Below are 27643 nucleotides of genomic sequence, written 5' to 3' on the forward strand. Positions count from 1 at the left end.
ATTAAGACAATGGATAAAATCTAGCCATTAAACAAACACAAAGTGCAAGAAATTGACTAAGCTTTATTCATCACGGGGCAATTCAAAATAGTCACAGAAATTATATGAATACAGCTTGATTCAAATATCCTAACAATTCATACTTTAAATAGATAATTGAATCTCAAACTAAGCTAATAATTTCTCCTCCCACACTACACTCTACATCCATACCTAAAAAACAACAGTGGCTCTCAGTCACAGAGGCATGTCAGTCAGAATCCTCAGATGGAAGCATATATTTCACAAAAGCATTTTTGAGACTATAATGTATTTGATATCAAGACAAAGTATATTCTTTTGCAATATCAACTACAGAGAGTAAAAGTTCATCTTGCCTTGTTGGGAATAAATTAAGAGAGGAAAGAAAGAAAGAGAAACTGGTTTCTAGTGGGATGAACTATTAAAGTTCTAATTTAGTCAGCAAAGAGAAAGCTCAAAAATTAAGAACTATATTTCTTATTAAACTTTAAAGAAGCTCATTCATTGTATAAATTAAGGAGGCTAATTATACAGTCCAAATGTATTAGATTTGTTATATATAAAACTTCTTTTCAGACAATGAAAAAATTTCAAACTTTGAAAAATAAGAAAAACTAACAAATAGTTTAGGAAACTTTAAGTTTTATTATTATGAATCTCAAAACAACAACAAAATCCCTATAACAAAATATTCTTATTTATTTATGGGATTTCATTCACAAGAAAAAGCTTGGATCTCTGATAAAGTATAATCTTTCTTTTAAATGATATGTAAATATAAAAAGAGCCAAGAGAGACCAATATTTACTTGATACAAAATATCCGATTAACATTCTATTTGCGTTAAAATTAATGGAAGGTTTGCCCACAAGCATATATAGTCAGGATCAAAATAAAAACAAACACTATTTCTTCTGAGTCCATTCCTGCCCCCACATTAAATATTCAACAATTTAGCAAAACCTCAAAAACCAACAGGAAAAAAAACACAACTGAGTATAAGGGCAAAGCTAAACTCAGGAACGACAACGAATTTGCTACGATACAAAGTACGTGATGAAAAACAGAAGAAAAAGTACAGGATAATCTAAGAATAGCACCCATTTTAATTTTTTATTTTTTTTCTTCCCTTCATGGAAAGACACACTAGATGCCTTTAAGCGGTTTTCCCTACCCCTTCTGTAGAGTTCAATGCCTTTGCAAAGATTAAAAGAGATATCATTATGTGCCCACAATTCCAAAAATACAGACTTTCATCTAGGGAAGGAGAGGAAAGAGCAAAGCATCATTTGGAGAATTAAAAAACAAGAACCTAGAAAAATGAGCAAAATAATTTTGTGATCCAAACCGAAGACTGTCTATAAAGGAAACCTTACAATTTTGAATTTCAAGGTAAAGCTGCCTTATATTCAAAACTGAAATGCTTAGATCATACACATTGTGTTCATACCTTCTGACAAGCTCGTTTGCATACATGTTTATATTCCTTGGCTTTGGATTCAGAATGATAACCTGCACCTAAAGTACAAACATAAAAACCAATTGTTAGTAAAATATCAGAGAATTTACTTATATTACATAAATAATCCACATAAACTGATGCTGTCCTAGTGAAAATAAAACTATTGCCCTAACTGCATGAGTTTTAAAAATCTAATAGCTTCTTTCTCCACCAGAAGCCTTTTTAATACCATGCCTTATCTCCTTTTCAAAAAGTTCTTTTCCTGCCAAAGGCCCTACAAATAGCTCATGTCCCCAAAGAGGCTTCACCATGGTCACCTCTCTTCCTCCTTTTAAAAACCTCACGCCAAAGTCAGTTCTTTTGTCTGGTGTTGATAACCCAGGAGGTGTCAGGGACAAGGTCCCTTCAAGTTCCTCTCTGTTGACCTTTCGAAAGCTCCAGCCATTTGGGAAATTACTGGTCAAAATTCAGAATTTTTAAAAATAATTTCAGAAAGCTCCGTAGCTTCTGAATAACACTTTAAGTTGAGGGGTCTTACAACCCAAGACTCCCACCCATACATGTCACAACTTCTGACCCCCTGGAATGTAGCTCAGCATGTCTCTGAAACCTCAGTGATAGCATATTCATGACTATCTATGAGAATTCCTGGTGATCCCTGTCTTTTAATCAAATACCCAGGAACTTCCTCAAGAAAATGGCTCTGAATAAATTTGTTTCCCTAAGAGGATTCGTACTTGCTTAGTTAGGGACTTGAGAATAATCTAAACAAGAAGGAAACACAGAAAAGAACCTTTAAACTCTCTTGATAATTAGGCCTCTCATCAAAATTCTTTAACAGAGTACGGAACCACCTATTCCAACCCTCACAAAGCACCACAGGAGTCCAATGTAAGGAAGGTTAAGAATTACATTTTGAGGCCTCAGGACTCCTCCTGTGGGTCTGCAGACTCTGACACAAACCTAATCCACCTTTCCTCAAGGACTGGTTCACAAAACTATGGTACAAGGACCCAGGATAGCAGAGATGTCTATGAAATCAGAATCTATAATATACCCAAATCCTAATTCTGTTTCTCAAGAGAACTCCGAATGTACATAAAGCCTGTGCCAATATTTCTCTTCAGGGTTCCTGAAGAATAGATGATCCCAGGTCTGTTGTCTTAGATCTCAGAGGCCCCAATCTTTCAAAGAATATTCCTGAAAATATTGTGACCATTTGAAAATACTGAGGAAATTTAAGTATCCAGTCACCATTAACTTGTGTATTTGTGAATCTCACAAAATCCAGGAAAGAAAGGAATTTAACCAACTTGGATATTACTCAGGAAAGTTTCCAGTGAAAACAACCTAACAATATCACAGGCTTCTTCATAACTTTGTTAGTAGTGTTGGGAAACACAGGTGATATGATTTATGGATTTTAGCACCAACTAGCAACGTGACTGAAGTCACTTAAGTCATTTAATCTCTCTGGTCTTAAGGTTCTTTGTTAGTAGTGTTGGGAAACACAGGTGATATGATTTATGGATTTTAGCACCAACTAGCAACATGACTGAAGTCACTTAAGTCATTTAATCTCTCTGGTCTTAAGGTTCCTCATTTATAATATTAAGAAGGCAAACCAGCACTGAGATTGTATAATTATGCTCTAAGATGCTCACAGTCTAATATGGGGGTCAATAAAATTTGTTGGCAGCATTATTTACAAAACCCAGACTTTAATACATCGACTGCCACACTAGAAAAAAAAAATTTTTTTCCTTGAGGCCACAGTGTTTTATTACAAAAATAGAATAAAAACTTTGAAAACAAAATGATCCTTTCTAATTTAATGAAAAATTTGTTATTTTTTGTTGATTTCTGTGTGTGATTTACATGCAATTAAATTGTCAATATTAATTGTAACAATAAGAATGTCAACAAGTACGATTTTCATAAACCAACTGCAGTTACATATGTTTCATAAGGCCCCGAGCTCAAAACTAGCATGAGTTAAATACAACTCACATGGCAGTTAATGTGTTTAAAACTACTTTATTTCATTTTTCACACTAACCTAAATGTATCTATTATATGGGGTAAATGTAAATAATAGGGTAGAGGAGTGAAGAAGACATAGGAAGAACTACCATTATGAGATCTTCCAACTGGGGAATAAAGAAGGTCCTCACTCTATTGAAGTCAAACAATCTCTTTGGTTCTGACTCCTTTCCAGCAGTTTGCCTCCTCCAGATATGAAATGCAATTCTCAGTGTACTTCAAGGCAGGAAAAAAAAAAATCAACATTATTGTCATCTTCCAACTCACCCAGGAAGGGCTTACCTGCATGCACCAGCACAAAGCCCCCTCGTTTCTCTTTATGGGACTGCTTTGTTTCCAAATCTTTGGCTGTTATTTTAACAGCCGAAACCTGAGATGATCTGGAAGGCAGCCCTTCTCCAGAACACATCCCCTTCTCCATGGTCATTCTCCAAGATTACCATCTTCTATTGGGGAAAGGGCATACTTCCATCCAAAAGTAACTGTAGGAGAGGAATTACCCTAGAGGAAAACAGGCAAAAATGATATATATTTCTTTCCACCAACACACACATTATGTAACAAATTCATGCAAAGATAACTTTCGAAAATCCTATTCTTAAAAGTTATTTAATTGTGTAATACAAAGAAGGTTTTAAAGTTATTGTTAAAGTAACTAAAGTTTTAAAGTTATTTAACTGGGTAATATAAAAAAATTAGAATTTAAATCTCTGTCCACTGATAGTACTGGCTTGAAGTCATATAAACAAAAGAACTGTTGTAAAAAGATCTCATATTGAGTACAAAGATATTTAACTTTCTTCTATCTACGTTAAAGTAATCCACAATACAACTTAAATATCACCTTCTACTCCCTCCAAACCAAATACTAATAATCAGTTTAGTGCTCCACAGCCCAACTGTAAAACACAAATGTCAACAAATTTTCTCACTATTTATTACCAATTCACAAGCTTCTAGCAATCTTGGCTTGATCACAATAACAATAGCAGAACATATTTCAGACAAGGGAAAAATGGATCATTTAAAAATCAGCACAGAGATTTAAAGAAAATCCAACAGTGAAGTGGTTAAAACTACTTAAATGCCCAGATCCACACCGTTAGGCAAAAATCTGCACCTTGTACTAAACTGAGAAAGGGAGAGGAAGGGGAGCAAGTCTTCCTGTTCCAATACAAAACATAAATAGAAAAATGAAGAAGTGATCTATCTGCTAAATCCAAAACAGCAGTGCTACTTAAAGCATGGTCTATATTCCAGTGTTTACTACCAGTCCCCAAGAGATTATTATTTTATTAATATATTAGTTGTTTTATATGCATATTTTTACTAATATTGGTTGGCAATGGATTGAAAATTTTTAATAGTCCTTTACACCAGGGCTATTCCTAAGAAGCATTGATATATGGTATTTTTAACTTCCTTTAATTCTTGGATAGAAATAGTTCATTTAATTTTTATTATATTACACTTCATTTATCAGACAAATACTTTAAAATCAATAATATATATGTATCTATACACAGTGTTGTGTTAAAATATTTACATAGATTCATGAATATGGGGGAAAATTTTTATTACAAAAGAGCTGATTTTTATTAAACAACAGTAAATTTAAATGACTAGCTTTGTTTTTGTTGTGTGGTATTGAAAAAACCATGTTTTTCTTCCAATGACTTCACAAGAATTGGCTTCAATTACCTTAATTTTATTTTGGTTATTTCTCACACTATCTCTTTTAGGGTATGATTTAGTCATATATCAGTTGACAAAGTGACACTGAGTGATGCATCTGCCAGCCTACACATGCCATTATGTCTGTATCATGCCATCATATTCTGTCCCGGCCATGAAATGATCCTGGGCCCACTAGTCTAAGAGCACAAATACAGACTGAGTAAAAACTCAGGTTCTGGAAAAATGAAGACCTTTGTTAATACAAAAACACATCTAAGCAGTGTAGATTATTAAACTTCAAGGTACTCTGATTTACTATCATCTGATGTCTTTTATCATAAATAAATTATAACATTCATATTTTATAATGATTAAGAAAATAAATTATAACCAATATTTTATAAGATTTGATAATAGTAAGTATTTTAATATGAAAGATTTGAAAACATTTCTTCTCGAAGTTGTTTAAAAAGAAAGAAAATGTGGAAGATGAATTAATATTCTATTTCTTGAGCAATCTATCTTCACTCAGAGACTGTCTGAAATATACTTATTTAGCAAACCATATAATCTCAACAAACCCTTCCAAAAATGCTGGCCCCAAAGTTTTGTTGGACTGAAGCAGATGGACTGACTATCCAATATACAACTCTGGTCTCCAACTCCCAATGGTTACTGAAATTATTGTAATTTAATTAGAAAAGCAGCAACTTCTACTCCAACATTAGTTTTTGTTTAACTCAGTACTCATTAAACTCATGACCTATCTAAAAAATAAAGAATTCCAACAAATGACAAAGACAAAACAAAAAAGGGCAAATGGACAAATCTCAGTTTAGAGAAAAATTATATAATGGTTTAAACATATAAAAAATGCTAAACCTCACTAAAAAGAAAAATAGAAAATAAAACTACACTCAAATACCATTTTTTTTAACTTAGATTAGCAAATATCAAAAAGATAACATGTTTTAAGAGTAAGAGAGGGCCGGGCGCGGTGGCTCACGCCTGTAATCCCAGCACTCTGGGAGGCCAAGGAAGCGGATTGTTTGAGCTCAGGAGTTCAAGACCAGCCTGAGCAAGAGCGAGACTCCATCTCTACTAAAAATGGAAAGAAAGTAGCTGGACAACTAAAAATATATAGAAAAAAATTAGCCGGGCATGGTGGCGCATGCCTGTAGTCCCAGCTACTCAGGAGGCTGAGGCAGAAGGATTGCTTGAGCCCAGGAGTTTGAGGTTGCTGTGAGCTAGGCTGATGCCACGGCACTCTAGCCTGGGCAACAGAGTAAGACTCTGTCTCAAAAAAGAAAAAAAAAAGAGTAAGAGAAACAGGAGCTCCTAGTGGCAGCCTAAATAAGCACAACTCAACAAGGACAATTCGGCAAAATCAATCAAAATTAAAATACAGACCAAGAATAGTCTTAACAGAAGTGGTTAAAAATAAAAGCAGCCATTGGAAAGAATGAGGAAATTTGATATACAAATATGGAATAGTCTCAAAGATATCTGGTAAATAAAAAAGGCATGGAAATAATTAAAATTAAAATTTTTTAAAAAGGCATGGGACAGAAGTATATGCAGTATTATATTTAGGGGAGGGGGAAGAATAGAGGTTTTTTTTTTTATATATATTTGTGTGTGCAAACTATAAGTCTGGAAGGACGAACCAAAAAATAGTATAATAGTGGTTACCAGAGGAGATCTGGATGACTAACAACAAACGTGGGATGGAAATGTCACTGTTCACTGTTTTATACCTTTTGAATTTGAACCATCTGAATGAACTACTCACAAAAATTTTTTTGTGTGCATTTATTTATTTATGGGAACACTAGGTAATGAGCTAAGCCCAAGATCCAAAATAGGGCCAGCCTATGAGATCCCACATAAAAACTGCAGTAAGAGGAAAGAAAATGCCATACTCTGAAGCTTCTAAACATTCATTCTCCCTAAGGAAGAAATACACAAAAATCAACAATATTGACCCAAGGGGTCTTTTTTTGTTTTTCTGGATCGTGAACTTCTGGGATGCACAAAATATTTTTTTGGAGGGTGGGGGGGGGGGCGGGGGGAGAAATCACAGTATTTGATCTTTAAAGTTAAGACTAGGGAGAAAAATAAGTTATGACCATAGACTAGCATTAAATATCTCTGCGGTGTGTTTATCACATTTGTAATCATTATTACAAATCAGTATTTGAAATTAATGAAGTATACTTACGCCAATACACTGATCCACAAGAAAAATGTCTAATACTTCAGCTAAGCTTTGAGGTAACACTCAATACAAAAGGTTTCCAAGGAAAGGAGATGCATAGGCATGTAACAGCTTTACACAACAAAAAACAATTCTATAGATCATTTATATGATGTCTTATTTCTGAATAAGACATTTGAATTATAGACATTTTGTAATTTCGTAGTAGTAAGGATATTGAAATTATTAGGATGGACACTGGTAAGTTGTCCATCCTCTGAAATAATTGTTCATAAAGTTAAATACTGTTATATGACCTAGCAATTCCACTGCCAGGTATATACCAGAAACTAAAAAGGTATGTACACACAAAAACGTGCACACAGATGTTCATGGCAACGTTATTCATAATAGCCAAAAACAACCAAATGTTCATCAACTGATGATAGATAAACAAAATGTGGTATATTTGTACAGTGGCATCATTTAGCCATAAAAAGAGATAAAGTACTATTACATACTAGGGCATGAAAGAACACTCGAAACAATGAAAAAAGCCAGATACAAAAGGCCACATATTTTATGATTCCATTTATACAAAATGTCCAGACCAGGCAAGTCTACAGAGACAGACAGTAGATTAGTGGTTGCTTAGGGCTGGAGAGACAGGGGTTGAGGAAGTGGGAGAGGAATGGGGAGTACTGCTAACAAGGGCAGAGTTTTTTTTGTGGTAATAGAAATGTTCTAAAATTGATTGTGGTGATGGCTGCTAAACTCTGAACATAATAAATACCACTGAATTAAACACTTAAAATGGGTAAATTGTCTGATACATGAATTATATTTTAATAAAGCTGTTTTTGATAAAACTTCTTGCTTCCCATAACCTGTATCTTTTCCAAGTTACTAAACCCAATGGCCTTTTCTTTTCTTTTCTTTTTTTTTTTTTTTGAGACAGAGTCTCACTTTGTTGCCCGAGCTAGAGTGAGTGCCATGACATCAGCCTCGCTCACAGCAACCTCAAACTCCTGGGCTTAAGTGATCCTACTGCCTCAGCCTCCCAAGTAGCTGGGACTACAGGCATGCGCCACCATGCCCGCCTAATTTTTTCTATATATATTTTTAGTTGTCCAGATAATTTTTATCTCTATTCTTAGTAGAGACAGTGTCTCCCTCAGGCTGGTCTCGAACTCCTGATCTCAAGCGATCCACCCGCCTCGGCCTCCCAGAGGGCTAGGATTACAGGAGTGAGCCACCGCACCTGGCCACAATGGCCTTTTCTTAATCTGCTTGCAACCTTTTGATTCTCTAGATCAGCGGTCCTTAACTTACCTTTTTGGCCCCAGGGACCAGTTTCATGGAAAACAATCTTTCCACGGATGGGGGATGCGGAGGGGATGGTTTCGGGATGACTCAAGGGCATTACATTTATTGTGCAGTCAACCTCTTTGCTAATGATAATCTGTATTTGCAGCTGTTCCCCAGTCCTAGCATCACTGCCTTAGCTCCACCTCAGATCATCAGGCATTAGATTTTCATAAGGAGGGCTCAACCTAGATCCCTCAGACATGCGTGTGCAGTTTACAGTATGGTTCATGCTCCTATGAGAACCTAATGTCCCGCTGATGTGACAGGAGGCGGAGCTTATTTGGTGATGCAAGCAATGGAGAGGGGCTGTAAATAACAGATAACGCCACTGCTCACCTCCTGCTGTGCCGCCAGTTCCTAACAGACCAAGGACCAGTACCAGTCTGCAGCCTGGGCATTGGGGACCGTAGCTCAATCACTTGCTCTCCTTGGCAAACATGCCAATCTACTCTCCAGTCCCTTCATGGCCCCTTAACTCCATTTTCAGATGTCTTCTTTGGCAACTTCATCTACTGCTAACTTCTCTAAACTATTCTCTCAGCAAATTAGATGATTCCTAACTCTGTATCTTTTGTCTTGAGCTCTAGCCACAAGTTTTTTGGACAGCTCAATCTGGATCCTCCTTGCTCTTAGTCTACCTAAAACAAGCTTATCTTTCCCCCAAAATCTAGTTCTTTCCACATTACTCCTTTTTCTTAATAATGCTACCCTTTTCTAACTCACCTTGAAGTCATTTTGAACAGCCTCCAAGTTTCCAAATCCCATAGATTTCTCCCTCAAGCATTTAACTTCCTTTTCCTCAACCCTTGTTCTGCCCATAATCTCTCTCTTAGCATGCTACAAAAAGCATTTTAACTTTTCTCACCAAATCCAAGCTATCATAAAACAACCATCTAAAAAAGGCTGCCAAAATAAAGCTCACAAAGGGCAACTCCAACTAAAACAAACACCATGCCAAAAGACATGAGCAGGCAATACATATAAAAAAGGAAATATAAACTAGATGTCCAATATTAAGGAAAAAATATTCAGAGAAATACAAACAAAAGTGAACGTTTTCTAACTAGCACTGTACTAGCACTATAAACTGATATAATCATTTTGAAAAGGAATTTGTCAGTATCAAGAGCCTTAAAGTGTATAATGTTGTATATACATACTATCTTTCCAGAGATACTCTATGCATGAACTAGTCCATATAGACACAAGTTAACAGTACCATGGATTCCTCTAAGGAGAACAGGGAGATTGAGGGGCAAAGATGGAAGGGAAACTTGATTTTCTAATAACCTTTTGTATTTGATTTTTTTACTTGGCACTATCTACTAAAAAGAAATGATTTAAGTTCATCACTTTTAGACCAAAATGAATGTAAATTAATTTGATTAGCAAGGCCAGAAGAGAGGCTCAGAATATTGTTTTTACTGCAGGGACTTTCAGGGCACTAATTTAAGGTCTAAATTTTGACATCATCTCTCTCACAGACCGCTTTATTTTCCTACTGTATGTGATGACACTATTTTTTTTTTCTTTAAACCATTTAGAAAACTACATTTCCTGTTCGTGTGGTGTTGATTTTTTCATTCTAGGTTTACTCAGTCTTTTAGAAGCAGTGGAAGGAGGAAGTCATGGGAGTCATTCATGTTACAGCAAAAGGCGTTGACAGAAATCCAGGCCTTGAGCTATTGCAACTCATGAATAAAGAACTCTGTTGTTGCTTTTAAAATCAGGACAGTGAAGGTTTAATGCCTCATTAAATGAGCTCCAAAACATACTTAAATTCATCTTTGACCCAGTAATTCCACTTCTGAGAACACTGTCTACAAAAATAACATCACACAGAAAAAGTTTTATGCTGTGTTTAACACAGGATAATTCAGAATAACAAAAATCTGCAAGTGACTGAAATGTTCAACACAGAGAAATGGTTAAGAAAACAATGACCTATACATCTATGGACAATTGACTTTCAACAAGGATGCCAATACCATTCAATGGGAAAAGGACTGTCTTTTCAACAAATAGTGCTACAAAACTGGATATCCACATGCAAAAGAATGATGTTGGACTGCTATCTCACACCATACACAAAAACTAAGTAGATCAAAGACTTAAATGTAAGAACTAAAACTATAAAACTCTTAGAAGGAAACATAAGATTTTGTAACCTTGGCTTTGCCAATGGTTTCTTAGATATGACACCAAAGCACAAGCATAGAAAAAAAGATAAATTGGACTTCATCAGAGTTTTAAATTTTTATTCCTCAAAGGACACCATTCAAGAAGGTAAAAAGACAACCAATAAAATGAGAGAAAATGGAATACTACAAATCATATATCTAAGAGACATTCATATCTAGAATATAGAAACTCATCCTTTATATAAGACAACTCAATTTAAAAATGGGCAAAGGAATTGAAGAGATATTTCGCCAAAGATACACAAACGTCTAATAAGCACATGAAAAGATGCTCAACATTATTAGCCATCAGGGAAATGCAAATCAAAACAACTCTGAGCTACCATTTTGTGGGCACTAAGATGGCTTTAATTGAAAAGACAGGTAAGTGTTACAAGGATATGGAGAAATCAGAACCCTCATAACCTGCTGGTGGGAATGTAAAATGGTACAGACAATTTGGAAAACATCTGGCACTTCTTCAAAAAGTTACTGTATGATCCAGCAATTACACTTTTAGGTATATACCCAAAAGAATTAAAAACATACGTCCACACAAAAACTTTCACACAAATGTTTATAGAATTATTCAAAATACTCAAAAAGTGGAAACGCAAATGTCCACCAACTCATGATAAACAAAATGTTGTATATTCACACGATGGAACATTATTCATCCATGAAAAAGAAATACTGATACACAGACTTTGAAAACATCATGCTAACTAAAAGAGGCCAGACACAAAAGGCCATATATTATAATGATCAATCCCCTTTACGTGAAATGTCCAGAACAAGAAAATCCATAGGCACAGGAAGTAGATGAGTAATGGCAAGGCCTGTATGGGCAAGAAGGGATAATCTAATGAAGAGTGACTGTAATGGGTACAAGATTTCTTAGGGGAGGAGGTAAGCATGGGGTGATGAAAATGTTCTGGAATTAGATAGTGGTGATAGGTGCACAACTTTGTAAATATACGAAAAACCAGAGATTTACAATGTAAAAAGATGTTATGGTTTGTGAATCTCAATAAGGAAAAAACAACAATCTGTCCATGTAATGGATTAAACGTACACAAAATGTGCTTTTTAGTTATAACCATATTTTACATACACACTATGACTATAAATAGGTTAAAATGCATAAAAGACTAGAAAGATCAAAATGCTGGGTTGGAAGAAGTATAGGTGACCTCTTTTTAAATATTTCTGCATTTTTCCGATATTCTTTAATAAGCACTGCTTTTTGTAAGTGGTGGGAAAAGGCTTTATTCATAACAAACGAAAAGATAGATTAAACTCCCAAGTATATTAGTAAAAATTCCTAAGCTTATTATTCAACCATCTGTCACACAGTCCCCAAAATACCTTCCCTTCCCCTTCCCTGCAGAAACACATCAAGTTGAACTCCCTCCTTCCGGAAACACGATGCCCTCTATTTCCAGGGCACCTCCAGCTCCTGCTTTCCACCCTCCTCTCCAGCTGTTCCATCTTCACTGTCCCTTCCTCCTCTGGCGCCGCCGCCTGAGTAGTGAATACTAACGTCCCATGGGACCCCAACCAGGCCTCTATCACACTACAGGGCTGCCCTGACCCTAAGCAGCCACCCAGCACTAGGACGCACACTCTCGGGTCTGCGCGGAACTCCGAGACACCTCCAGCGCGCGACTGCAAGGTGGGTGCAGGACTGCGAGAACAGCCCCCACACGGACAGTCCTCAACCCTGTCCCCGGAGAAGCCATGAGGCCGCAAAGCCGGAGATTAGGCTGGGAAAGGGGCTGGCACGGCCCCCACGCGCGACCAAGACCAGCATATGAGGAACATCCCAGGCCCCCTCCTTTAGCCCCGCCGTGGGCAGGGGGCGTCCTGCGCGTCGCCCCCTCTCGGCCCCGGAGAGGACGTCCCAGGGAGCGTTTGGGGCCCACAGAGAGGCGGCGGCGCGGCAGCGGCGGCGGCGGCGCCGACAGCGTGAGAAAGAGGGACACTCACCCGCGTCAGCCCCGAGCCCTCACTGCACCGGAAGTAGTCACCCGCCCGTTGCCAGGGTGAGGAAGCGAGGTTGACTTTAGTCTTCCCATTGGTCGGCCGCGGTACCACGTGCCCGGAAGCAGGCGCCCACGCAGTGCTCTGACTCCGCCCTCTGCTCCTAAGCAGCTCGTTTGGCCTCAGAGGTGCCGCGCGGACTCCACCTGAGGCTCCTTCTGAGCTGCGCAGGCGCCCTTACCTATCTCATCATCCCGCGCTCAGTAAGCCAAAGATAACACTCTTCTTACCACATATTTTTGCTTTTGCTTTTGAAAAATGTTATTTATTCTTCATTAAAATGTGTTATTTATGTTAGCATGCAATGATTTATTATTGCTATTTTTTCAAGTTTAAGTTTTAATGTAGTAAATATTAACAGATATAACCCACATAAACAAAAGCTTTGGAGGGCTCTCTAGAATTTTTAGGATTATAACAGTGTCCTGAGACCAAAAAGATAGAAAACTACTGATACAGTTATTACAAATGTAGCCTGTGTGGTTGTATTAGGTAACTTGGGGCTTTTTTGTTTTTCTTTGTTATTTTTCTACCACTGACACTTCTGAAGGAGGATGGAGGAGGGGAAGGTTATTACATAGTAATAGTAACAATTTATCACATAGCAATAGTATCTGGAACAGCTTTTGTTACCTGGAAGTGGGATGAATGTTGTAACAAAACATAACATAATAAAAGTAAAACGTGGCATTGGCTTTTAGGACTAGGTGAAGAAGTCTAAACAGCTTTGAGGATGCTGCCAATGTGGGCTTAAAGAGAGCTAAGGAAGATGTTATTGGAAGCAGGAGAAAAGGGGAGCCCTGTTATGTGGTGCCAGAAAGTTTGACTCAGGCATTGGGGAACAGGCACAAACCATCCCCACTGTTCCCTTTCTCAATTCCTCACCTTCAGAATCCATGAGCATGATAAAATGGTTGTTCTTTTATGCCATTAAATTTGGAGTGGTTCCTTACACAGCAACATTGACTGAAACAGGCAAGAATAAAAGAAAAGATGTTAAGGTTTCCAAAATACACAGACATGCTCCCCTCCATTTCTTGGACAATGTTAACTACTATGTTCCCAGAATGTAGCCACATTATAATAATAATCACCTTCCAGTGCTACTCTGCAAACCTTTATCTTGGATACCCCACCCAGACACACTTGCCATCCTCTAGTGGCTTAATGCTGTTGAAGTAAAAGTAACAAAGTTCTATCTAACCTGCCTTCAGACCCCATTTTTCAAATTTCTAAGCTGCATGGGGTGCAATAGCTCTAAGGTCCTTTGAAATATAAAGAATGAACAGTTTTCTATCTAATCAATTCACTCAACATGTTAAATATGAAAGGTCTCTACTAATCTCCTTCAGGAAAAATCTGGTTGCCTTTCTCTTCCTATTCCCACCTCTCCCAAATCCCAAACAGCAACCAGCTGAGGAACTGCTTCCCTTATCTCAAATAATAATGGCTGCTGCTTGGTGATTGTTGTGCCCTAAACCCCCTCTGTTGTGGTTCCCTGGGAGCCTCCCTCTGTTTGCTATTCCTGGAAAATGCTATTACTTTAACACATTTGTCAGAAACATTGCATAATAATAGTGAAGTATATTATTAATAGTTTTCATTTGTTGTGTAATAAGTGATAACAAACTTACCTACTTAAAATAACACAAATTTAATATCTCACAGTTTCTGTCCTGGTTTCTGCTCAGGTCTCAGAAAGCTGCAATCAAGGTGTCAGCCAGGCTTGCCATCTCATCAGATGCTCAGAGTCATTGTTCAAGCTCATTTAAAGCTTGATTGGCAGAATTCAAGTACTTGAAGCTATAGAACTCCTGGCAGCTTTCATATTCTTCAAGGTCAGTATGAGCAGTCCTCTCTGACTTTTCTATCTTCTACAGCTGCAGTCCCCAACCTTCAAGCCACAGCCTGTACTGGTCCGTGGGCTGTTAGGAACTGAGCCCCAGAGCTCTGCCCCCCCAATCTCCACTTCCCCCATCCCCCATTCTTAGAAAAATTGTCTTCCATGGAACTTAAGAACTGGGACACGCAGCAGGAGGTGAGCAGCAGGTGAAAGAGCTTCATCTGTATTTACAGCCTCTCCCCACCTCATCACCGCCTGAGCTCCACCTCCCCCACCCCTCCTTGCTGCCCCTACCATGGAAAAATTGTCTTCCTTGAAACTGGTCCCTGGTGCCCAAAAGGTTGGGGACTGCTGGTCTAAAGGACTCACCTGATTAAGTCAGGCACCCCAGGATAATCTCCGCTTTGATGAACACAAAGTCATTGATTATTAGCTAAGTTTCAGGGGTGACAACCATCATATTCAGTTTCCAAGGATTATGCAAGGTAGGTACACCAGGGGTGGAAATCCTGAGGACCATCTCAGAATTTTTCCTACCACTTGGACAAAAGAAAATTTCAGTGATAGATGGACTGCAACAACCCTTCAAGCAAACCCATTGTAGACAGCTGTTGTTTTGCCTGTCCAGCATGAATTTCATCTTATTCTGGTAATAGTACCCCACTTCACTCTGGCAACTGCCCCTCACCCCTTGCATAGAGTGTTAGTGGAACTGTCAGTCGGGATGCTCCACTTTGGCCTGGTCAAGAGGTGGGCAAGTGACCCATGCTAAGCCAAAGGTGCTCCATGCCTGGAATTTGATCCTTGACAAGAATAACGCAAAAGGTAAAAGCAGTTAGTATTCATCCAGCCAAGGCTACCAGTTTCCCTATTGCTGTTTCAGTGCTTGCCTTTTACCAGAGCCTGCTTCTTTAGTTTTTCTTTCAATTATACAAGCTACTCCCTATCCTTCCATCAGACATTTGGCAGGCTAAATCAGAGGTGAATGTCAATCCAGAGGAACAAAGGACGTTGCCAATGATCACTAAGTTAAGTAGCTGCTTCCCTCCTTGTAGCTTCTCCAGTTCTGCTTTCACATCTGTTTGCTGCCTCAGCTTGCCAGAATGTTTCGCTGGTATTAGTGCTGAACTCTCCTCTTCTACTGTTTGAATGGGGTGGGGTGAAAGTGCGGATTTAGAAATGGTCTCGAGAACGTCAGAAGAAGCAATGCTTCTTCACTAGGTGGCCATTTTTGAGGTGTGTGGAAACTACAACCATTTTCTTCAGAAGTTACTCAGGGTGCTTCTTTCCAGATACAGTCATTTTAGCAACTTTTGGCACAATTTCAGATTCACTTCAAGATGACTGGGAACCTATTATTTTCCTTTTTCTATCTTTCCTATAAATATTGTACCCTTACTCTTGTCCTTCAAATTCTGCGTGTTATCTTGTCCCAGAACCACTGACAAAGCCTTCTGCACATCAAACTTGTTCTTCAGAACTGCTTCAATCAATATTTCATTGGGCACAGCATCTCCAAGCCCCTCTCTCATATGAGTGAGGCATGAATAAAGATGAACTTGATCAATTCCACTTAGCTGATGGTTCCAAAAAGAATTGGAAGATTCTTTCAGATTGTCATAATCATAATCATAATCTTCTACAGAGTCAGCTACTGAAGGTTTGTTATATCGTGAGTAAATAAACTGAGTGGCTGTTAATGGCCAAATAGAATAATCATCCTCTATAGACTGGCCATAGAGATTATCATCTTCAAAATCTTCATCGTAGATTGGATTTTCCAATGCCATGTCATGGCAGTGGGGAGCCATCTATTTGCCACAGCCTCTTCCAGAACACCCCGATTAGATACTGGTAAGGTATCCACTGGGGCTGAAGAACACCCGGGTTCCATCTTGGCTTCCAGCAGGCCTCTGTGCTGAATAGAGGGAAATGAATGAGCTGTTCTTTCTGGTAGTTTTTACTACAGAATTAAAGCATGCTTTAGGAGCTGAACGTAAATAACTTCACCCACCCAATCTGATTTCTGAGCTTGACGTCTAATCTCCTACTGGAGCCATCTAACCCATGGATGTGTTAGCAGGTGAACTGGCTGTCAGCACCTTGAGACCCGGGAACACACTGCGTCCCCTGGGGAAGCTGCACCCAGTGCTGAAGACAGCACTATCATAGCCTAGTGTCTCTAATGGGAAACAGATGCTCCCAGCTGTCACCTGCCTTCAGTCTGCTCACCGAATGTTTTCAGCCCTGGCTCCTTCTGGACAGATCCAGCTGTATAAACACACTTTTATCAGCAAGCCTGACGGTGGGGGCAGCCATAGATTTGTCTTCTTTTCTAGTAGGAGAGCCTGACTGTGCTGAATCCAGAGTTTAACTCATTAGAATAACAATTAAAGGTGGATTTTTTTTTCCCTTCTTTTCTTTTTCTTTGTAATTTTTAGCTTCTGTTTTCTTCTATCACCATGCTTGGGGTAGTATTAGCTGACAGTTAATCTATTGAGAGTTGGGGGCAAAAGAAATCTGTTTGAAATAAGAATGTTTTACAGAGAGATGGAGAGGCAGTGTGGGAGATCAGGATGACTGAGTTGTAGAAGTAACCATATGTTCTTGGGAATATCATTTAACCTCCTTGGGCTTCATTTTCCATTTATATATACATATAAAAGAGTTAGCTGATTTCAAAAGAACTTTCTTGTTACTCACATTTAATCATTTTATGGCTTATATACATAGTATTTCATTCAACAAATATTTTCTGAGCATCTATTATATACATGGAAGTCTGATCAGCACTTATAAAATACTAGTACTGAAAGATTCCGTAGAGAGCCCAGGCTGTGATAGACATCTGTTTCCTCATCTCTCTCTAACATCTCTTCCTTTTTCTTTCCTGGTAGCAATAGTCTCTTGGACCTTGGGGACAGACCCTCACCCCCATATTATGTGGCTTTGCTGGGTCATCTAGTTATAGTGCCCAGGCAGCCCAGGTATGAGCATACCATCCAGGCCTAGCTAATCACATACTATACCTGGGCTGTAAGTCTGGGCTCATGACTCATGCCAGGCCAATCCAAATTATTCCCTGAAATATTATACAAGGATTTATGGAAAGAGGATTTTTATTTCTATATGTGGGGCCACTAAATTGTAAAGAGTTAATATCTATGGCTATTCTCTTTGCCTGTTGCATGAAGAAAGTCCATCTGAAGTTGGAAAAAACCAAGGCCAACACACGAAGAGAAGTAGAGCCAAGAGATGGGGAGAAATTTCAAATGGCCTGATTTGAAGCCCTCTCCCTCCTAGCTATGCATGCCCATCAATATTTCTCTCTCTCTCTCTCTCTCTCTCTCTCTCGCCTAGTTTGAGATGGGTTTCTATCCTGACTAATACATAGTCAAACTATTTTTAGTATAAGGAAACTGATTCTCACAGCATTTGGGATCTGCACAAGGTTACATGGTTAGTGAGTAGCAGAGTTGAGATCCAATCATAGATCCTGACTTCCAAACCAGTTCTATCATTTTTGTGTTTCTTTTGACTTTGTGTGATGAAAATTTTCAAACATACAGAAAACTTGAGAAAAAAAAAAAACACCCATATACCTACTACCTAGATTCTGCCATCTACATTTAACTGTACTTGCTTTATCACACATCTACCCACTTTGCCATTCCTCTATCCAGCCATAAACATATCTGTTTTCTAAAATGAATTTCAAAGCAAATTGCAACCAGCTCTCTTTTTCCTGTGCCATGCCTCAGCCTTCTTAGGTATGATGGTGTGCTGGGTGCAGATTTGGTAGGCAAGCTGGCTGTCCCCAGGCATGTATGAGGACCCTTCATGGTGGAGGATGCAGTCACGGATGGGGAAGGAAATGTGTTGGACTGTGAGTCAGAGGCCTCCCTAAATAATGGAGTGAGCCTGGAGGAGACCCACAGTAAATGAGTAAAAACATAAGTGGGCAAGGTACTTTTTGTTAATGATGAATGTTGTAAGGAAAATAATGCAGAGTAATGTCACAGACCATATCTGTGTGTTAGGGAAACACTATTAAATCAGACCAGGGAAGGCCTTGTAGAAAACGTAACATTTGCATTATATCTCAATGAGAAAAAGAACCAGCCCTGTCAGGATCTGAAGGAATAAGATTCTGGCAGAAAAAAAGAGTATGTAAAAAGATCCCAGGGTGTCCTAACAATAGTAAGAAGCTTTGCAAATTCTCTTCCATCTTCTCTTCATCATCATGATCATCACCATCAACATCAATATCCTCGTGATAATTGGAAAAACCTGTGGGACATTTAATAATTAGACATTGCAATTTCTAGGTGAGTGGAATCCTTACATCTTGTTTGTGCCTCTGTTGGCCAAGTTGTATCTCAGTATTCAAAGCTGTTAGACAAAGACTAAGAGCTCTAACAATAGTTCTGACACACAAAAGACCAATAAGCCTACAGAAACAAGCTGGTCCTAAACAGGAACATGTTGGTCATTCACAAATTTTGCTAGTCCAAAGAACAGGCTCAAATTACATCCCACACAACTCATGGTTTCCCTGGCTGCTCTTTTAACATCATAATGGGAAGCCTGTTGGCCAAGTAATTGTTAGTTTATCTTGTATAAATGGCTTAAATATGTGTTTCAGCATTAAAATGATCTATGGAAAAATTTATTTCCTGGGAGTAAAGCCATATTCATTAAAGACAAATTTATCTCAAGTACAGGAGGTGTCTCTTTCAGAATTGTCAAAATGTGAATTTTTGCATATGCAAATGCTGATACATTGTCACTTTACAGCAATATTTCTATAATTGTAGAGCTGGAAGAAACTATGGTGAACACTGTTGGGGCTCCATCTACATACCCTTGGCTCCCTTTGACATTTCTGTGCCTCTCTTTGGCTTCTGTGTTTTTACAGCCAGCACCTGTGCACCTGGGACTCCCTTTGGAGGCCATCCTTTGGGCTGCTGAAACCACTGTGCCCACTTTGCTGAGAGCTGGAAGTCCCTGAGAGTTCACATCCCCCTAGGATGGCCATTGGCCAACAAGTGACTAGTACTGAAACTTAAATGCCCAGCTCCCTCCCCTTAAGAAGGTACAAACTCTGAGGTATAATTTAGATCTAGAGCATCCCTATGGGATCAATCAGCGGCTGGGGCTCTACCTGAAATTGCTCTCTTGCTTGGCTTCTTCCTCTTTCTTGTTGTCTTCCCACTCCCTTATCTGTTTCTCCCAGAAGTCCTTCTTTAACATATTACTTGCACACAAATACTCATCTCACGGCCTGCTTCCAAAGAACCCCATACAAGACCTGAGATGAAGTTTATCTGCTCCAATCCATTCATTTCATAAATGTTTAACCCAATCTATCAGTCAACAGTATTTGTTGAAAGCCTACTTTGTGCTGGGCATGGGTTAGCTATGGAGAAGTGCTGATCTCTAGAAAAAGTGGAAATGACAGAGTCTTCTGACCCAGGACCCATGTTGTCTTATGTCAGAGCCAGTTCAAGAGTCCAGGAGAAGGTATTTACCCATTACAAATGCATGAATTCTCTCATGCATTTCGGTGTTCATTCAGACATTATTAACCAACAGTCATGAAAGCCAGGAAAGAGAAAAACCTAATAAAGATTGATTTGAAAGTTATGTAAATCATCTATACCAACCAAAAGTAGGCCTGTAGAAAAATATCCATAGATTTACCTAAGTCAATAACATTCCTTGAGAAACTATTAAACATCATTATTTGATTATTAATATCATTTTCTTCTAGTTTCTATTACTTATCTCTAAGGCTTACAAATATAAAACATAATGACAAATAGGAAAATTGTTGGTAGGAAGTGGTTAGATTTGCCCCCAGGAGATTCTAAACATTCATATGGGAAGCTTCCAGTAAAAGCACCACTATTCCCACTCTACTTTTTGATTGTTTAATCAATAATACCGATTGTCAGTAATGGACATTGCCCAGTTCCAATCAGTTAGGTTATGTTTTTTGCACAGCCTCTGGGTGCTCAGCACTTTGAATTGCCAGTGAGAAACAGATAAAGGGAGGCTGTCCAGGCTGGTCCTCTTTTTGCTATAACCTATTCTTAAAAAACAAACAAAAAAAAAAACCTGTTATGATTCAGATATTATAATTATATCTGAATTATAATATCAGAATAGTAGTCCCCCGAAGATACCTGTGTTCTAATCCACGGAACCTGTGAATATGTTATTTTACGTTTTAATTGCAGATGGAATTAAGGTTGCTAATCAGATGATCTTAAAATAGATTATCCTAGATCACCCAAATGGGCACATGTAATCGAAGCACCCTTAAATGTGGAGGAGAGAATCAGAAGTAATGGGATGTGAGAAAGGCTTGAATGGCCACTGCTGACTTTGAGGATGGAAAAGGCAAGAAAACAGATTCTCCCCTAGAGCCTTCAGAAAGGGGCACAGCCCCACCAACACCTTGATTTTAGCCCAGTGAGACTCATTTTATACTACAGATTTGTAAAATAATAAATTTATGTTGTTTTAAGCCACTAAATTTGTGGTAATTTGTTCCAGCAACAACAGGAAACTGATATGCCATCTGCTTTGCAGGCTCATTGCTGCTGCATCTGACAAAACCACAAAAACTTTTCATGTGTCACGGGCATAATTCATTTGTTAACCCCTCAGTTTTAACTCCCCTACCTGTATTTGAAATGTCCTGCCATTCTTTTTGGCCATCACCAGTGTCTCCTACATTTGAGCGCCGCTATAATCATGTTTCAAGTGCCATTGCTTTCTTCTGGCCTTAGTACAAAACTAACACCAACAGTAGTGAATATTTTCAAGCTTAGAAGTGTTAGTTCCTCTTACAGTTTACACTTCAGGGTGTCCAGCTTCCTTTTCTGCTTCCCCTTCCATTTTTATATCCTGTTTAATTTGATACTTTGGAGATACGATGTTCAGTGATGATAGCAATAAAAAATGAAACACAGATGGGTTTATGACAACTAGAGGAAATTTACCAGCTCCTCTAGACAAGATGTACTAAGATCAAAGACATAGAGTGATGACATCAGTATCACCAAGGCGGCAAATAATTCCATATGCATTTACTCACACCCTAATTTATTCATTTATTCATTCAATTGAACATTAACGAATATTTATTGAGTGCCGCCAACCGTGTGCCAGGAACTGCTCTAGTTGCTGGAGATTCATCCGTAACAAAGATCTCTGCCCTTGTGAAATTTATATTCTGGCTCAGGGAGGTGGGCAATAAACTAGACATGTAAACAATATAGTAGGTTGAAGATGGTAAGGGCAAAGAGAAAGAAAGAGCAGGATATGCAAGATGAAGTAGAGGTGCTGCAACTTACATCAGATGGACAAGGTAAGCCTTATTTTAAGAAGAGACATTTGAGAAAAGACTTGAAGAAGTTGACAGACCCAGTCGTTTCAGACAGAGAAAGCAACCAGTTCAATGGCATCAGTCAAGAGCAAGCCTGGAGGTTTCCGGGAGTAGCAAGATCAGTGTAGCTGAAACAGGAGCAAGGGGCAGTGGATCAGGAGATGAAACAGGCAGTTAAGGGGGAGGACTTTGACTTTAACTCTGAATGAAATAGGGAGACATTACATGTGACATAACTTTATCATGTTTAAATGGATTGTCTTACTTGCTGAGAAGCGATTGTAGAGGATCAACAGAGAGTGCAGAGCACCATGCATGAGGCAATTTAGTCATCTAGGTGAGAGATGATGGCAGCTGAAGCCAGGGTGGTGGTAGTGGTAAGAAGTGATCAGATTCTTGTTAAATTTTGAAAGTAGAGCCAACAGGATTTCCTGTTAGACTGGACATGTATTATGTTATAAAGCAAAGGATAAAAGATGACTCCAAGCTTTTCAGCCTTAGCAACTGCAAGGATGGCATTTCAGTCATTGAATTGTAGAAGACTATGGATAGAAGGTTCTTTGTGGGGCAGGCAAAGATCAGAAGGTCAAGTTGGGACATGTTAACTTTGATACATTGAATAGATATCCAAGTGGAATAACAACTAGGCAGTGGGATATATGAGTCTAGAGTTCAGGAGACATTTCTGGGTTGGAAATACATATTTGAGAGTCATAAACATATAGTTCATATTTAAAATCATGAGAATAAAAATGAGATCACGTAAGGGAGAGGGTGCAGATATAAAAGAGAAGTGGTCAAAACTCAGTTCTGTGGCATTCAGCACTAAGAGGCCAAGGAGATGAGAACAACCCACAAGGAAGACTGAGAAAGAGAAGTTAGTGGAGTAGGAGGAAAACCAGTACAGTGTAGAGCCCTGAAACCCAAGTGAGGAAGTTTTGCCAGGAAGAGAAAGTGATCAAGTTAAAGACCGAGGATTGCCCATTAGATTTGACAGCATGAAGGTCATTGGTTAACCTTGACTGGAGCAGTTTATTGGAGTTCAGGTGGCAAAGCCTAATTTGAGTAAGTTTAAAGGAGACTGGGAGGAAAACAGATCTTTTGAGGAGTTTTGTTTATCCATATTAAAGAAAAGCAAAGAATGAAGCTATAGCAAGAGAAATGAAGAGAGTGTTTGTTTTATAATGGGAAAAATAACAGCATGAATAAATGTGCTGATAGGAATGATCAAATGGAGAAGGGGAGATTGATGATGCTGGAGCAAAGGGAAGAATTGCTGGAGCAATGCTCTTGAATAGGCCAAAGCAGATGGTATAGGGCAGTGGTTCCTGAGCTTTGGTGTGACTCAGAATCTCCTAGAAGGCCTGTAAAAACATAGATTTCTCGGCCCCCACCCCCAGAGTTTCTGATTCAGTGGGCCTGGCATGGAACCTGAGACTCTGCATTTCTAATACGTTCCCAGGAAATGCTGATGCTGCTGGTTTGAGGACCACACTTTGGGAACCACTGGCATATAGGGAAGGGGATTGTTGGCTTTAAATAAGAGTCTGTCTGTCCAACTGTAATGACAGACTCATTCATTTGTTACATAAGAGGATTTGTTTTGGAAAGATGCAGTCGAGAAGACAAAACCAGTAAACACAGCCAGTTTCTGTCTTAGAAGAGCCTGGCAGTGCTTCTGATGAGAAGGCACTCAGGATAAGTCGAAGTTTGCAGGCACACTACCTTCACCTCCTACTAGCTGGGCCGTTTTTCTGATGTCCAGCCAAGCAGAAACACTTGGTTCACGCAACTACTCCCTTTACATGACTAGAGCGCCTCAGTGGCCTCTCCTGGCTGAGCCTCGCTACATTCTTGGGAGTCCCAGGTGCATCACACCCCAGGACCGCTCTTTCCGATACATGTTCCATAACATCGCAAAAGAGCCTAACTAAATGTGATTGTGTTGTTTTGCTGGCCAACATTTGGAGTTGTGATTAGCTGAGGGTCGAGCCAAAAACCCCAGGAAGCCCAAGCCTTGTATTTTTTTTTTGGTTCTTATTGCAATGTTCATCTCTTGCCAGAAACAGCCACTAGCAATCAATCTTTCCATGAAGTTTTCCTATTTTCTCCTCACTGAAGAGATAGGTACAGCCATGTATATTCAGAATGTAATAACAACTTCCCTCTGTGTTCAGGGTTTAAAACCTTTTCACATCCAATTTATTATGTCTACTTTTTACATGAGGAAACAGACACTCAGAGAGGGTAAGCTCCTTGACTTATGATCCCTCACCTGGTGGAACCGGGACTAAAATCCATAGTTTACTTAGCACTCCTTCTTTATTGTATAATTCTGTGGGTTTTGACAAATGTATAATATGCTTCCATCATTACAGTATTATAGATAGTATTTTCATTGACCTAAAAATCCTTTGTGCTGCACCTATTTATTTCTCCCTCCCTCACATTGTTATCTATTCAGATTATGATTTACTAAAGTAATATTAGTTAAACAAAATGGCAAAACTCTCACTGAAGGAATGCACACGTATGATTTAAATAACACTATTTCTGGGAACTTATTTTATTTTATTTTTTAAATTATTGGCCAGGCACGGTGGCTCACGCCTGTAATCCTAGCACTCTGGGAGGCCAAGGCAGGTGGATCGTTTGAGCTCAGGAGTTCAAGACCAGCCTGAGCAAGAGCGAGACCCCCATCTCTACTAAAAATAGAAAGAAATTATATGGACAACTAAAAATACATATAGAAAAAGTTAGCTGGTGGTGCATGCCTGTAGTCCCAGCTACTCTGGAGGCTGAGGCAGGAGGATTGCTTGAGCCCAGGAGTTTGAGGTTGCTGTGAGCTAGGCTGATGCCACAGCACTCTAGCCTGGACAACAGAGTGAGACTCTGTCTCAAAATAAATAAATAAATAAAATAAAAATAAATAAAATATCCCAGTCTGGGCCAGGTATAGTGGCTCACACCTGTAATTCTAGCACTTTGGGAGGCTGAGGTAAGAGGATCACTTGAGCCTGGGAGTTTGAGGCTGCAATGACCTATGATGACGCCACTGCATTCTAGCCAGGGCAACAGAGCAAGAACCTGTCTCAAAAAAACCCAACCAACCAAAAAAACTAACAAACAAAACCCAGTCCGATAATTCCAACATTCCTGCTATATCAGACTGTGGTTCTGATGTTGTTCAGTCTCTTCAAACTGGTTTGTTTGTTTGTTTTTTCACTTGTAGTATCCCTTGTAATTTTTTGTTGAAATGTGAATATGATGCACTGGTTATGAGGAACTATGACAAATAGACCTTTATTTGTGTGTGGGAATGTAGTGGTGATTTGCTGATGGAGGGACTCATACTGTAGTCCTGTGACTGGAACTCAGCCTCGTGAGCCTGTGCCCCTGGATGGTGATCTTTGCAAGTGCTTCTCAGCACCCGCCTTAGGTGGGAAAGGATGGCTAGAGCTAGCTGGACCTGGGTATTTCTCTTCCCTCAGGTAGATTAGGCTCTGATAAAACCCAAAGGTTAGGATCTGGTGAAATAATATCTCTGGAGACCGGGCCTTTTTAGGAAGAACAGAATGCTCTGTTATATTTAAAAATGGTTTCTTTCCCCGCCCCTGCCCTGCTGGAAGTTCAAGGGGATTTTTCTCCAGTATTCACAGTGAGGACCTGGTAGAGCTCCGGGAGATTAAACTCACAAAAAGCGTGGGTTTCCTTTCCATGACAGGGTCCCCCCGAAGTTTAGCTTTCAGAGTGATCTACACGGAGACTTCAGCAGTTCATCAATTGCAGTTCAGGTTTTCCAACCGTAGTGCTGGTGCCAGTGAAGGTTTCTGTTCCAGAAAGTTGTAATTCTCTGTATTCGCCTATCACTCTGGTTTTGGGGGCAGCAGTTTGCCCTGTGACCTCACTTTTCTGACAGATCTAAGAAAAGTTGTTGATTTTCAGTTTGTTCAGTTTTTTACTTTTTGTTAGGACAGAGTGGTGACTTCCAAGCTCCTTATGTACCAGACCAGAAACCAGAAGTTCCTGTCTATTTTGCTGAGAGGTAACAGAAAGCCACTTGGCAAAGAGCATCGATATATAAATCGTGTTATAGGCACTGAAGGATCGGGAACAATAATCCGATCAACCCCAGACCCTCTGGGGTATAAAAGAAGGATCGAGGAAGTTGGTAGGTGGGGCTTCGACTTAATCGGAAGGTGGGACCAGGATGGAAATAGCATTGACCCCCCACAATGGAATGATCAAATGATAATGATTTTTTATGTCTCCACCAAACCCTGAATGGGACCTGAAGTTGGAGTTGGAAGGCCCAGAAAGCTTCAAGGGAAGGAAGATTTTTAATGCTTATTGCCTGTCATGGTTTTTTGCTTTTTCCAACATCTTATTCCCCAGAATCATGCAAAATGAAACTCTGCAGGTGAGGGCAAAGAAGCCTGCGATTATGGACCTGAGAAGTAAAGGGTCAAAAGAAGCAGCCAAAAAAAGTAAAAGAAAAAAGAAAGAAAGAAAGGGAAGAACAAAAGAAATAGAAGAGGAGATTTTAGGGAATTTGCTATCAGAAGGTAGAAAAAAGTAATCAGAAACGATCCTATTTAACAAAGTACGCCTCACTTCTGATGTAGCAATCCAAGGCTTCATGCACAGAACTTTGACACTTTCCTCCCTGAATGCCCCAAGAATGACATCCCCTCCATCCCAGGCAATGCCTCATTCAGGGACGGGAAACCTCCAAATAAGTTTCCGAATGAAGACTTTTGATTGAGCCCGCTTCCCAGAATTCGGTCCTGGTCTCTTTTTCCAATTGTAGAATATGAATCAAAATTATAGTTAATGATTCTGAAAAATAAAACTTAAGATACTTCTTTGTACTTGGAGAAAGACATAAATGTATTTTGCAGTGCTTCTCTGATGCGTTTCAGAATAATCTTCATGTTAACTTGCTGGAAAGTATTAATAATTAGATTTTCTCTGAAAGAGAATAATCTTGCACATCGGAAAAAACAAAACAAAACAAAAAAAAAAAACCCCAAGATCAATGGATTCCAGGGCCAGGAGCTACTACAAATGTTCCCATTTTTGAAAAGAATTTGTTCTGACTTCACTTCCAAGGGACTCAGCATGTGTGTTTTGAGCTTATTTTCCATTTGCTAATTAAAAGTTCCTTGTCAGCAGTATTTATCACTGTTATTATTGGTGAGTGAATCATCCTCTTTTCCCACCAAATCTACTTTCCAGACTCACCCATTCCAAATGCTGGCTTGCAACTCACCCGTGAGTGCCAGAACAACCCCCTCAGATGAGTCTCCTTGGCATTTCTCTGTCAAATCCTTTTGCTCCACAATCGGAGACTGAAAGTCTTAGTTGAACAATTGCCTGCTTTTAAAACTTTCTGGATTGACATCTGTCTTAC

The 27643-nt window shown here is 39.1% G+C and overlaps 1 protein-coding gene and 1 pseudogene across 5 annotated transcripts in view; both read right to left on the reverse strand.

Moving 5' to 3' along the window:
- Positions 1 to 12984, reverse strand: part of TASP1 (taspase 1) — a 278892-nt gene extending 265908 nt beyond the window's left edge. For 3 of the 5 annotated variants that reach the window (XR_006729626.1, XM_045529289.1, XM_045529290.1), the window contains exons 1-3: positions 12938 to 12975; positions 3809 to 4027; positions 1472 to 1539 (exon numbers count right to left, since the gene is read on the reverse strand). Coding sequence is in view for 3 of the 5 variants with exons in the window: in XM_045529289.1 (XP_045385245.1) it covers positions 1472 to 1539; positions 3809 to 3953 (213 nt within the window). In the remaining 2 variants the exon portion in view is untranslated. Of the gene's footprint in view, positions 1 to 1471; positions 1540 to 3808; positions 4028 to 12937 lie in introns of those variants that run through there. The other 2 variants (XM_045529288.1, XM_045529291.1) reach the window with 2 other exon arrangements.
- A 2773-nt stretch (positions 12985 to 15757) lies between these two features.
- LOC123622260 lies at positions 15758 to 16366 on the reverse strand (annotated as a pseudogene).
- Between the last annotated feature and the right edge of the window lie 11277 nt (positions 16367 to 27643).

Source organism: Lemur catta, chromosome 17 (assembly GCF_020740605.2).
Source record: "Lemur catta isolate mLemCat1 chromosome 17, mLemCat1.pri, whole genome shotgun sequence".
In the NCBI taxonomy this organism is placed as follows: domain Eukaryota; kingdom Metazoa; phylum Chordata; class Mammalia; order Primates; family Lemuridae; genus Lemur; species Lemur catta.